Source organism: Carassius gibelio, chromosome B23 (genome assembly GCF_023724105.1).
Source record: "Carassius gibelio isolate Cgi1373 ecotype wild population from Czech Republic chromosome B23, carGib1.2-hapl.c, whole genome shotgun sequence".
Lineage (NCBI taxonomy): Eukaryota > Metazoa > Chordata > Actinopteri > Cypriniformes > Cyprinidae > Carassius > Carassius gibelio.
This window is the reverse complement of record NC_068418.1, coordinates 24,939,049-24,951,727: the sequence shown is the minus strand read 5'-3', so window position 1 is coordinate 24,951,727 and position 12,679 is coordinate 24,939,049. Positions and strand designations below refer to the sequence as shown.

Sequence of the window (12,679 nt, the reverse complement as noted above, 5' to 3'; positions counted from 1 at the left end):
ATGGTGAACAATTCCAGGATGCTTTTTTTTTTCCATTGGTTGTTGCTTTAAATCTTACCCAGATACATTAGTGCTATTTTCTGATTGGCTTTTGTGTAGCCTATTTCTTTTTTTTGATTGGCTGATAAGTGACCGGCTCGATTAAGAACTCCAGGGGAGACGCGCTTGATTCCTGACGGTTTCCAAAGTGAGAGCGGCGCGACCAGATAACTTTTATTAACTATATATTATAAATAGTTTTTCTGCGTGAGAAATACAATGTGTGGCGGGAGTGCGTGACAAAAGAACGAAATGAGTGACTGTCACGCTCAATGCGTGACACTTGAGAGCCCTGCTTGTAATTCGGAACGCGCTTGAATCCACGCTGATGTAGAGGGGCAGGGGCGTGGATAAAGTAAGAGTAACATCTTGCCGGTTTTAGTGAAGGCTTGTTACATCAAGTGACAGACCGAACTGGACACCGCTTCTCAGGATGTATATCTTCTTCACTTTCATAACCTGGATTATTGTCATCATCTCCGGTAAGTAAAGCATTTTGACGTTAGATAATTCTCAAAGTGATGTCTGTTTCTCAAACATACCGGGTGTTTAAAACAAGCGTGGAGAAACTTTACCCAGCACTTAACTAAATCTTAATTTCTTCAGGTGCTGTGAGTGATAATGTGATAGTAAAGGCGAGAAGAGGAGAAAACTGCTCCCTCTCCGTGAGATCATCTGAGCTGAATATTGTGAGTCGTTTAACAGTGAGAAGAAACGGGACTCAAGAGATCTTTCGCTTCTGTTCCTCTGAAGAGCGAAATCATGGCTGCAAACCAATCAACTCTTCAAGAATATCTCTCCGGATTGATAAAGAGATTGTGTCTGTAACTGTTCTTGATGTCAACACCAGCGACGAAGGAGTTTATGATGTTGAAGTTATCAATGACACAAACAACAGGATCCGTCAGGAGTTTACAGTTTCATTGACCGGTTAGTATTTTACTATCTTACTCTAGAAAATACTGGGTGAAGATATAAACATATTTACATTTAGCAGACTCTTATAAAACCGTCTTAGTTAGATCTGAGGAACTGAGTAGGCTATTCTGGACAGACAGGGAAGAGTTAACTGTGTATGAATCCCTGATAGATGACGTTATTTAAAACAACGGGATAGTATCGATGAATGGACGTGATATTCTGTTGTAGAGAACCAGAAGAGTCCGTGTTCTGTTTAATTGCTCGCATGTTCTGTCTGTGTGTATCTGTGTCCTTCTTTGGGACAGCGACTCTGTTTTTTGGAAATCTCTGCTGGGGTTTCCGGTGTTCAGCAAGTGTATGAGCATCATCATGTTAGTAAAACTCTCTGTGTCTCTCTAACCACCAGTCTAAATAGTCTAACCAGTGGTAAGTAATCAAGTACAAATCATTAAGTACAGAAGACTAAAGTAGCTTTTTTCACGTTTCACTTATTTGCAACATTTACTACACACACTACACTTTAACACACACACTAACACACGCACACAGCGCGCGCACACACTCTCAAAGAGCGTCAGCGCGCGAGTTCGCTGTTAGTTATGGCTTTTGGTTCTGTGCTTGGCTTGACTTCCTGTGCAGCTTAACAGAGACGTACAGCTAGGTCATTTGAGGACAGGGGCAATGTAAAAAAAAAATATAGGTCAAAAGTCAAGAAGTCACGTATGATATAATGTTATACATTTTATGCAATGTTGAGTTATTATCAATGTAGGAAACCTGTGATCCTTTTTTCAGGATTCTATTATAGATAAAAAAATAAATAAAAAAGAACTTTTAAAAAACATATAACTTTTGTATCAATATACACTACCGTTCAAAAGCTTGAGGTCAGCTTTTTTTTAAGAAATTAGATTTTATTTAGCAAGGATTTGTTAAATTGGTAGAAACCGTAATAAGAACATACTGATTTTGTAAGAACACGAAGGATTCCGCTTGGTCTTAAAGCCTTCTTTGATGTAAACAATGCTTTGGGAAATATATTTATTTATTTGTTTGTTCTAGGTGTTCATACAGTGTATGCCTAAAAATACGGGTCAAACTGATGATATGAATATGTTATTATCCATATTATACAGAGTAGTTGGCAACTCTATATAATACTAAACCGCATTGATTCGGGGGCTCCCTAGCAACAAAAAATTACTTGTTCTTTTGATTCGTAGGCTCATGTGACCCGAGACTGACCGCATCAGATCAGTTTGGTGGCAGTACCTGTTGGTCAAAAGTGATAACAATTTTGCTTAAAATGAACAGATGTCTTGAAATGTGTTCAGCTCCATGTCATGCTGCTCCTCATTTTACCTCAATTGTTGCTTGTAGATATATTTAATATTATTATTTTACAATTGTGAAATTGCATGCACAGCACGTGTCTGTCTCTTTTTACTTGTTTGTCCAATGTGCGTCTATGTACATACATCCCACAATTTTTTTGGATAAGTTTCATATTTGAAAATCAGGGTTTTGTGGCTCATATAATATAATATAATATAATAAAAAAAAGGCTTGTAATATAAATCAATGAGATCTTTAATGCATGCAGATACTTGCATGCAGCATATAATGCATATAAATATCAATTTTCACACTACATTGCCAATTATGTACTAGTAAGATGATATTTAAATGCTTTTATGTTTTATGTGAAACAAGGTTCATGTAAATGCCTACATTTTAAGATTCAAAGTTTGTCTTGAAGACCTTTATATCTCCGGTGGTTTTGGTTCTGTACAGATCAACTGCTCAGTTCTTTTAGCCCAGCATCTCCATCCATTCATTTGTCATATCTGCTCTTTCTAGAGTCACCGGAGACTGCTGAAGACATTCCTACAGAGACACCCTGGACTATCAGCCTAAAAATATTAAACATAACTGCAGGGGTCATTGCAGCGATAGGGTTAGGGTTGGTTCTTCTACTGATTATTTACAGCATTTACAGAAAGGCAAGTATTATTAGGCAATTTAAATTCTTTATGATTACATAAAACATTTCTGTTCTTTATTTATATTGTAACATTTATTCACAGCATTATTAATTCAGTTTTCAGTTATGGCTACGTTTTTTTCAATGCAGTGTTTTGTTTTTGGGGAATTTGTACAAGTATCTGTGAAACACTTATAGGTTTCCTTGAGATATTAGGACATAATTTAAAGTCCTAGTAGATCACTAATGTTTCAGTAATTGACAAACAGTATATGTATGTATTCTGGTTTAGTGTTATTTTGATATGAAATCATTATTGTGCAGTGTTTGTTGACTGTGATCTAAATCTGAAGGTTGTCTTCTCTCTTCAGAAGAATCACAATGCTGCTGATGCTGACGGTGCCGAGGATCCAGAGATCATTCCTCTCAGCTCAAACACAGCAGGTCAGTCCAGGTCATGAACAAATATTACTGCATTTCCTTTTGACATTTTATAACCTGGACTAATCTTGATTTGTCAAATGATCAGGTATTTTAAAGAAACTTTGATGCACTTTTCTTCCAGGGTCTGTGCTTTGAGAAAACCAAAGAAATTTTCTTTAAAGAAATAATAATATAAAGTTTGACTTAACATAATACCAAAACACTTTTCTCAATTTTATTTTGACAGCCAGATTATTTTATTGCTCAATCTCAGGATGGTTACTCCAATCTGACATTTTCAATGACTAAACTACAAATAATTGCTTGAATTAAATAAAATACTCTTCTTTATAGTAAAAGTTAATTCAAGCCATTGTCTGTATGCATTGCATTTTAATATATTTTTTATAATTAAGAATTAAAATCATTTAATAACAAAACATACTGATTATAGAAATTAATAAATTATACAACACCAATATTTGCTGAGAAATATTTTACATAATTATTACTGTCATGCTGTAGATGACTAGAGGGTTAGTTCACCCCAAAATGAAAATTAATCTGTTATTAATTAATCATCCTCATGTCGTTTAAAACCTGTAAGACTGGTAAAACAGTGGCATCAGTGGCGCAACTGCAATTTTTCGAAGCTTTCCACACAGTTTTTTTGTTTTACCAGTCTTTCAGGTTTTAAGCGATATGAGGATGAGTAATTAATAACAGACTTCTCATTTTGGGGTGAACTACCCTTTTAATTAAAGATATTACAAAAAGTGGTTATATAAATATATTGTTTTATATTCATAAATTTGAACTTAATAGATCTGAAAAAACTCCCTTTTCTCTCTACAATCAGCAAGAGAAGCCACAGGTGGATCCTTAGAGATGGTGGACGAGACAAAGTGTCCCGTGGACAACAACAACCAGCGAGAGGAAGAAAGAAAAGACCTGAACCGTGAGGAAAGAGAAAGAGTGACAGACAAAACTGGAAGAACACGACATTGTGTGGACTCACAAAACAACCACAAGGGATGAGACTGTCATCTGAAGGCTGAAACGATTATTAACGCTGTAGAGATTGACTGTAATTCAGGCCCCTCTCCTGATGCTTCAGAGCGTCTCAGTGTTCATACTATCCATCCTAAATAGTATGTGAGATTAGATTAATTGTGTCCCAAAGTATAGTGTGCTGAAAAGATTATGCCAAAAGTCCCCGGATGGTCTACTATTTCAGGTCGATTTTTGAAGTGTGGATCCATGTACACTCTTAACGGCTAAAACTGCCCACAATGCATTGCGGTTTGGAGAAGGATTAGATCCAGAACTACAAACACGTAGTTTATGTAATAGATAGCCTTAAATCAAGCAGCTTTACAGTATTACACATGAAAAACCAGAGTCAGTGTCCCTTTCGGTCAGAATTACAGCCTGATTTTCTGTTATAAAGCAGCTCTGCAGTGTGGAGCTCACTAATGATAAAATCCTTCTGTTAATGAGGAGAAAATAAAGATCTTTAAAGTGAGTTTGGTTTGCAGAGATCAAAAAAGCTTGATCTAGCTCAGGACTTTTCTGATTATTATTACACTGTAAGGCAATTTAAGAGAGATAATGTTGTGAATAAAATAGTTTATCCAAAAATAAAATGTCTTATCAGTATCACTAACCTTTACTTTATTTCCATATGACTTACAAAAGGAGATGTTACTTTTCCATATTGCTAATTCAGTTGTGAATGAGAGTTTCTCTGTCATCTCATTTTGTGTGTAAAATATATGTTTTGCTTTAAATGAATTGTATAATAATTGTAATTACAAAACGTAATGGCCCTGCTTTTCTCCCTCTCTCTTTATTTATTAAATAGAATATGTATAAGTCAATTTTGTAACTAATTGCAAAAACTGAATAATAAAAGTCTAATCAGTGAAATAATAGAAGATAATTCAATTAATCATTCTAATAATAGATTATTCGATTATCAAAAAATAATAATAATAATATGTTGCAGCCCTATATTATTTGAAGGCCATTGATTGAGACAACTCATGCAAGTCATCACACAGAAGCAGCTCTTCTCTGAGATGAGCTGAACCTCAGATGTTCAACCAGAAATACATCAGTGATTCCCAGCAGACCAGACAGAGACACCACAGTGATCCTGACAAACTGAAAGAGAAGAGAGTTATTCATGAACGTGATTGAATGTGTTTCTCTGTGAAGACACAGCACACAAGTTATTGTGACAGGAAGATAGTTTTGTGTTAAATGTAGTTTCTGTACCTTCCTGTCGAGGACAGATCTCAGCCTTCAGCATTTCTCCTCCTTTATACCACGAGATGAAGACACCTCGATCATTTCTTACACAGCAAAACTCCTCATCTTCTGTGACTTTGATGAACCTGGTGGACATCTGCTGTTTCAGTTTAATTCTGAACATTCTGAGAGAACCTTTGTGTGTGTGTTCACTTGTGTGTGTTAAGATGTTTGCAAAACTGTGCTATTTATTGCTGTTGTTGTGGATGTGTCATATGTTCTGAAGGAGCTGTTAGCTGCCACATCAAATCTGTATCCTAAAAAAAAAAAAGACGAAGTGACATCCACCACCACACTAAAGTTATACTTTACAAAGACAACTGTAAATTTATCAAGTTGGACAGATATAAACTTGAAAGTTTTAATATCTTTAAAGTTTGTTTACACAGGAATTCGTATGTAAATTGTAAACTAAACAGCTCCGATCATATTGATCTATATCCAAATATTGTCGATATTAAATTTACCTGTGTGCAGTTTTTAATGTTTTATCATTATTATATATATATAGCCTATAAATATATATATAATACACCATCCTTTAACCCAAGCTGAATGATTAAAAGAAGTTTAAATAGGTAAAACTTCTATGCATATTATTGTTTATTCATTTTCTTTTCTGACATCCTGTTTAACGCTCGAGCTCTGGAGCTGAATTCGCGCCGTTCGCCCGAACTGTTCAAACCTAACCGGTCTAAATCGTAAACGCGGATACTAACTTCAGCTGTGACGTCGTAGAGGAACGTGGTTTATATTCCGGCCACAGTGACAGTTTCATCCGGGGAATGTGAGCCGAGTAAAGTGTTGTTACATCAAGTGACAGCTTCTCAAGATGTATCTCTTCTTCACTTTCATAACCTGGATTATTGTCATCATCTCCGGTAAGTAAAGTATTATAACGTTAGATAATTCTCAAATTGATGTGTGTTTGTCAAACATACCGGGTGTTTAAAACAAGCGTGGAGAAACTTTACCCAGCCTTTAACTATAAATCTTAATTTCTTCAGGTGCTTTGAGGGATAATGTGATAGTAAAGGTTTCTGTAGATATTTTTTTTTTTATATTGCTTGGAATAATTTTGCTCCATTTTGGTTTTTGGAGGAAACTTAAACTGAGGTTTAACATGAGTATTCAGTTTTAAACACCTCATTGTTAATGAGTTGATGATATCAAGAGAAATTAATGAGTAACTCATGCCCATCATCAGATTCTGTGATCTATTTTGGTTACAAACCTGACCTGTTTTTCTTCAAATGCTTATTTTGCTGATAAATACAACAGATGTGCTGATATTTGTGAGAAGAATACAGTATGCTCACATTCTCTTCTGTGGTCTTTGTATGATTAGAGTCTCTCATTAACTATGATTGAACAGATTCAGTAACAAAATGATTTATTTTTTTATATATAAGTAAATGTTTGGGGTTTGATTTGAACGGATTGTTGTATAATCATAGAGACATGTAAATGAGATTTTGTGAAGCATCTGTGAAATATGAGTGTGGCCAAACTGTGTGTGTGTGTGTGAGGGAGGAGGGGAGACTATTGGACGGCGCGCGGGAGGGTTTCCTGCGCTAAAACGTGTGACAGCATCCAATGACACAGTTGTCTGCTTTGTATCATCACACCCAGCACGAAACGTCAGTGTACCGCTCTGAACGCGCTTGATAGAGGTCTCTTAACACACATTCATTGTCGGATACATCACGTAGCCGCTAATAAAGACTTTTTATTATTATCAAATCAAAGGACAAGTCATACATAACTCTTTACAAATGTATCGCTCTTTCCTTCTCACAGTAACGTTAGCCTGTCTGTCCATCGCCGGCGGTGAGTAAAGCAAAGTTATCCGTTATATCTATTTGTCGTTATTTGATAGAGGTCTTTACTGTCAAGCTTGTCCATCTTGACACATTCATTGCCTGATAGATCACGTAGCCGCTAATAAGAACTTTTTATCAAATCAAAGGACAAGCTGAGAAGATCTCTTTAATATGTATCGCTTCATCCTTCTCATAGTAGCCTGTCTTTGCATCGCCGGTGAGTAAAGCAAAGTTATCCGTTATATCTATTTGTCGTTCTTTTATAAAGCAGGATCGTCAACTCTCACGTACCGTGATGAACTGAAGACACGCTTCAAGTAAACCACAGCATCAGTTAACTCTGTCTCGCGCTGTCCGGGTAAACCCCACGACAAAGTGACAACCCTGCTTGCGGAATGAAACAAAGTCTCAGATTACACGTTTTGTACGTTTTAATACTCAATTTTAACAATACCGTTTTGGTGCACGTACAGTAATATGGCGTAAATCATAAAATGTAGCGCATCCAGATCACTGAAAAAAACACGAAGAGTTTCGACAGAGTTGTGTTGCGGTCACGTGATCATAGCGCTCTAAACAAACCAGCGTGGAGGACAGGACAGTGATTCGATTTAAATGGCTTTAAGTTGGTTACACGACAGCTTCGTTGTACAGATATTATTTGCCCCAATTTTTGGTAAACATGACAGCATATTATGCATTGATTATTACGTCGATGGCATTTACAGGATCACTTTATTCTCTCATATCTATATTACAATTAGTGTAGTATAAATACATATATCTGGAATAAATATAGCTATTAAAAAATATATCTAGAATATTGGAGGCGTACTTGCTTAATTTTTCTTTTGAAAACATATTTAGACAATATTAAACACTAGATTTTAAAATTAGATATTAAAACAGTTGATACAGGCCTACATGCTTTTTAATAATACTCACTCAATTACACACAATGAATGCAAGCAAACACTGAATTTAACCCAAATTTAAAATGGTGCTTAAAAATGCATTCGACTGGATTCATCAAACTATTTTTATTCCTCTTTATTTTTACAATATATACAAATTAACTTTTACTGAACCACCACTACCAAAAGAAAATTAATAAAAATCTCACTCCAAGCTGATCATAAAAGTTGGTAACCCTGATATAAAATGTGATTATGTGTAAGGTACAAATATTATTTTTCATCAGCTGCTGTGGGGGACAGTGAGAGAGTGGAGGTAAAGAGTGGAGAAAACGTCACCCTACGAGTCGAAACACCGGGGAATGTGAGGAAAGCGATGTTAAAAAAGTGTGAAAACAGGACAGGAGCACCCATTATCCGTTACTGTTCCCCTGAGGAGGAGAAAAGGGGCTGCTCCGTCAAGAAATCAGACAGATTCTCCATCACATCTGACACGGAGAGTTTGTCTGTAAACTTCAGTGATGCTCGAGTCAGTGATGAGGGATGTTACACTGTCTCTTATATCGACGTCGATAACAATGTGAAGAAGAAACTCTTCGAAGTCACGGTCAGCGGTGAGTTTCTATAAAATCTACAGTGATATGATACTGAAGCTGATTTGGACAGTAGGTCACTGCTGGAAGGTGAATGTGGCATCATTTAACATTTAACATAAAAAAAATACTTGAATCCTTTTCCAAATTTTTGAAACACTTTACAGAATTTAACCCAATTTTTGAAGAGTTCAATGAATAAATTCAATTCAAATTAATGTTGTTTAATCGTTGAACTGTGAACCGTTGAACCAAACTTCTAAATATAAATATGGGCAAACTTGGTTATAATTTTAAGATAGCATTATAACTGAATATAATAGAACAGAAATATAATGAATAAATGACTCAATGATTAAACACATGAAACCCTATAAACTAGAGTCAGTCACAGAGAGTGAAAGCACAGGCTCATCACAAGATCCTTCTCCTAATACATTATGAGATTCAAGGTTTGTGTTGATGAGCTTTACCTCTAGATGTGTTTGTAGGTTTTGTTCTGTACAGAGCACCTGCTCAGCAGCATTAGCCCAACATCTCCATATATTCATTCATTTGTCATATCTGCTTTATTGCCTGCAGGATCACTGGAAACTCCTCACAAACCCAAAGAGACTCCCTGGACAAACAGCCTTGAATATTGGATCATAATCGCTGTGTGCATCACATTGCTGACTGCAGTTATGGTTTTGGCCATCATTGTCATCAACCGCAAAAAGGCAAGTATCATTACAGGAAAATTAGACAACACTTCTGTTTTTTGTTATTATTGTAAAACTTATTAACAGCAGTGTTAAGGCTATGCATTGCATTGTACAATTTTCTTTTTTGAGTAACTTTTACAAGTATTTGTGAAAGACTTTTATAAGTTTCCTTAAGATATTTTGCTCAGAAAAGATTTAATTTGAAATCATAGTAGATAATGAATGTTTCAATCATTATGTACATATATTAATTATTAACACTAATTATTTATGATTGGTTTGAGAAGCCTGTTCTGTTTTTTGGGTCATATGATATTTTGGTATTAATCTGTTGTGTGCATTGGTTGTTGATTGTGATTTAATGTTCTCTTCTCTCTACAGAACAAGCTGAAGACCACAGGAGATCCTGAGGAGATCTTTTCTCTCAGCTCAGCCGGAGCAGGTCAGTCCAGGAGATGACTCTGGCTTTTCTGTCATGACAAATATTGTGGTTTTTAGGGTTTTGACATTTGTTTTGTTTCTACATCTGACCCTCTCATAGACAGCAAAGCAACTGAAATGTTCCCAGACACAGAAACGTAGCAAGGACATAAAACAATCCACGTGGCATCAGTGGCTTAACTTCAATAATAAGAATAATTTTTGTGTGCAAAGAAAACTATTTATTCAACAATTGTTTTTAGATTTGAACAATTCTTTGCTGTCTATGAGAGGCTCAGATCTCTCAGACAAAGTGTCCCGTGGACAACAACAACCAGCGAGAGGAAGAAAGAAAAGACCTGAAGCATGAGGAAAGAGAAAGAGTGACAGACAAAACTGGAAGAACACGACATTGTGTGGACTCACAAAACAACCACAAGGGATGAGACTGTCTTTTGAAGGCTGAAACGATTCATCGACATGATTGACCAGGCCGAAACATAAAAAAATTGTCGATAAATATTTTTTGTTGCGGAGTAGACGGTTGATCTCATATGAAACTAATGAAAGAGCCTGCAGTTGTGTGGTTTGACCACTGTGTGGCGCTGTAGAGATTGACTGTAATTCAGGCCTCTCTCCTGGATGCTTCAGAGCTACCCTGTGTCTCAGTGTTCATACTATCCATCCTAAATAGTATGTGAGATTAGATTAAGTGTGTCCCAAAGTATAGTGTGCTGAAAAGATTATGCCAAAAGTCCCCGGATGGTCTACTATTTCAGGTCGATTTTTTTAAGCGTGGATCCATGTACACTCTTATCGGCTAAAATTGCCCACAATGCATTGCGGTTTGACGAAGAATTAGAACCAAAACTACAAACACGTAGTTTATGTAATAGATAGCCTTAAATCAAGCAGCTTTACAGTATTAAACATGAAAAACCAGAGTCAGTGTCCCTTTCGGTCAGAATTACAGCCTGATTTTCTGTTACAAAGCTGCTCTGCAGTGTGGAGCTCACTAATGATAAAATCCTTCTGTTAATGAGGAGAAAATAAAGATCTTTAAAGTGAGTTTGGTTTGCAGAGATCAAAAAAGCTTGATCTAGCTCAGGACTTTTCTGATTATCATTAAACTGTAAGGCATTTTAAGAGAGATAATGTTGTGAATAAAATAGTTTATCCAAAAATAAAATGTCTTATCAGTATCACTAACCTTTACTTTGTTTCTTATCCATATGACTTACAAAATGAGATGTTACTTTTCCATATAGATAGTTTTTCTGTCTGTCATCTCTTTTTGTGTGTAAAATATATTTTTTGCTTTGAATGAATTGTATAATAATTGTAATCACAAAACGTCATGAGTGTTGGCCCTGCGTTTCTCCCTCTCTCCACCAGAGGTCCCCATCTCCCGGTCTCCATACACCTGTTCACTCTTTACATTAATCTCCCCAGACTCCTTTACCTTAACTCTACACAGATCTTACTCATTGTCTTGGACAATTTATACACCACACTCCCAGCACTCTGTCTGGCTGAATTGTGAATTGGATTTCAAGTGCTAATCGTAGTGTATTGATTTACTCCCTCTCTCTCTATTTATTTAATAGAATATGTATAACTCAAGATTGTAACTTATTGCAAAAGCTGAATAATAAAAGTATAATCAGTGAAACAATAGAAGATAAGTCAATTAATCATTCTAATAATAGATTATTCGATTATCAAAAAAAAAAAACCAGAAATACATCAGTGGTGATTCCCAGCAGACCAGACAGAACCAGACGAACCACAGTGATCCACACAAACTGAAAGAGAAGAGAGTTATTCATGAACGTGATTGAATGTGTTTCTCTGTGAAGACACAGCACACAAGTTATTGTGACAGGAAGATAGTTTTGTGTTAAATGTAGTTTCTGTACCTTCCTGTCGTGGACAGATCTCAGCCTTCAGCATTTCTCCTTCTTTATACCACGAGATGAAGACACCTCGATCATTTCTTACGGAGCAGAACTCCTCATCTTCTGTGACTTTGATGAACCTGGTGGACATCTGCTGTTTCAGTTTAATTCTGAACATTCTGAGAGAACGTTTTGTGTGTGTGTTCACTTGTGTGTGTTAAGATGTTTGCAAAACTGTGCTATTTATTGCTGTTGTTGTGGATGTGTTATATGGTCTGAAGGAGCTGTTAGCTGCCACATCAAATCTGTATCCTAAAAAAAAGACGAAGTGACATCCACCACCACAATAAAGCTATACTTTACAAAGACAACTATAAATTTGTCAAGTTGGACAGATATAAAATTGAAAGCTTTAATGTCTTAAAAGTTTGTTTACACAGGGATTCGCATGTAAATATTGTAAACACCTCCGATCATATTGTTCTATATCCAAATATTGTCGATATTAAATTTACCCATATGTGCTGTTTTTAATGTTTTTTATTATTTATATTTTAAATTTTTTATAATACACCATACTTTAAACCAAACTGAATAATTAAAAGAAGTTTAAATAAGTAAAACTTCTATACATATTATTGATTATT

At 35.7% G+C, this 12,679-nt stretch overlaps 1 protein-coding gene across 1 annotated transcript; it reads left to right on the top strand.

The window, feature by feature from the left end:
- Positions 1-166: 166 nt before the first annotated feature.
- On the top strand, positions 167-5,592 carry LOC128011930 (uncharacterized). The gene is made up of 5 exons (XM_052594732.1): positions 167-521; positions 646-969; positions 2,821-2,963; positions 3,316-3,388; positions 4,227-5,592. The coding sequence occupies exons 1-5, from the start codon at positions 473-475 to the stop codon at positions 4,403-4,405; spliced, it is 768 nt and encodes a 255-aa protein (XP_052450692.1). The 5' UTR covers positions 167-472; the 3' UTR covers positions 4,406-5,592.
- The last annotated feature ends 7,087 nt before the right edge of the window (positions 5,593-12,679 follow it).

What these genes read in the sequence shown, in the direction of transcription:
- LOC128011930 (XM_052594732.1), top strand. Translation starts at nt 473, where the DNA reads ATGTATATCTTCTTCACTTTCATAACCTGGATTATTGTCATCATCTCC. An exon ending in GTTTACAGTTTCATTGACCG is followed by an intron (nt 970 to 2,820) that starts GTTAGTATTTTA and finishes TGCTCTTTCTAG; the next exon opens with AGTCACCGGAGACTGCTGAA. An exon ending in TTTACAGCATTTACAGAAAG is followed by an intron (nt 2,964 to 3,315) that starts GCAAGTATTATT and finishes TTCTCTCTTCAG; the next exon opens with AAGAATCACAATGCTGCTGA.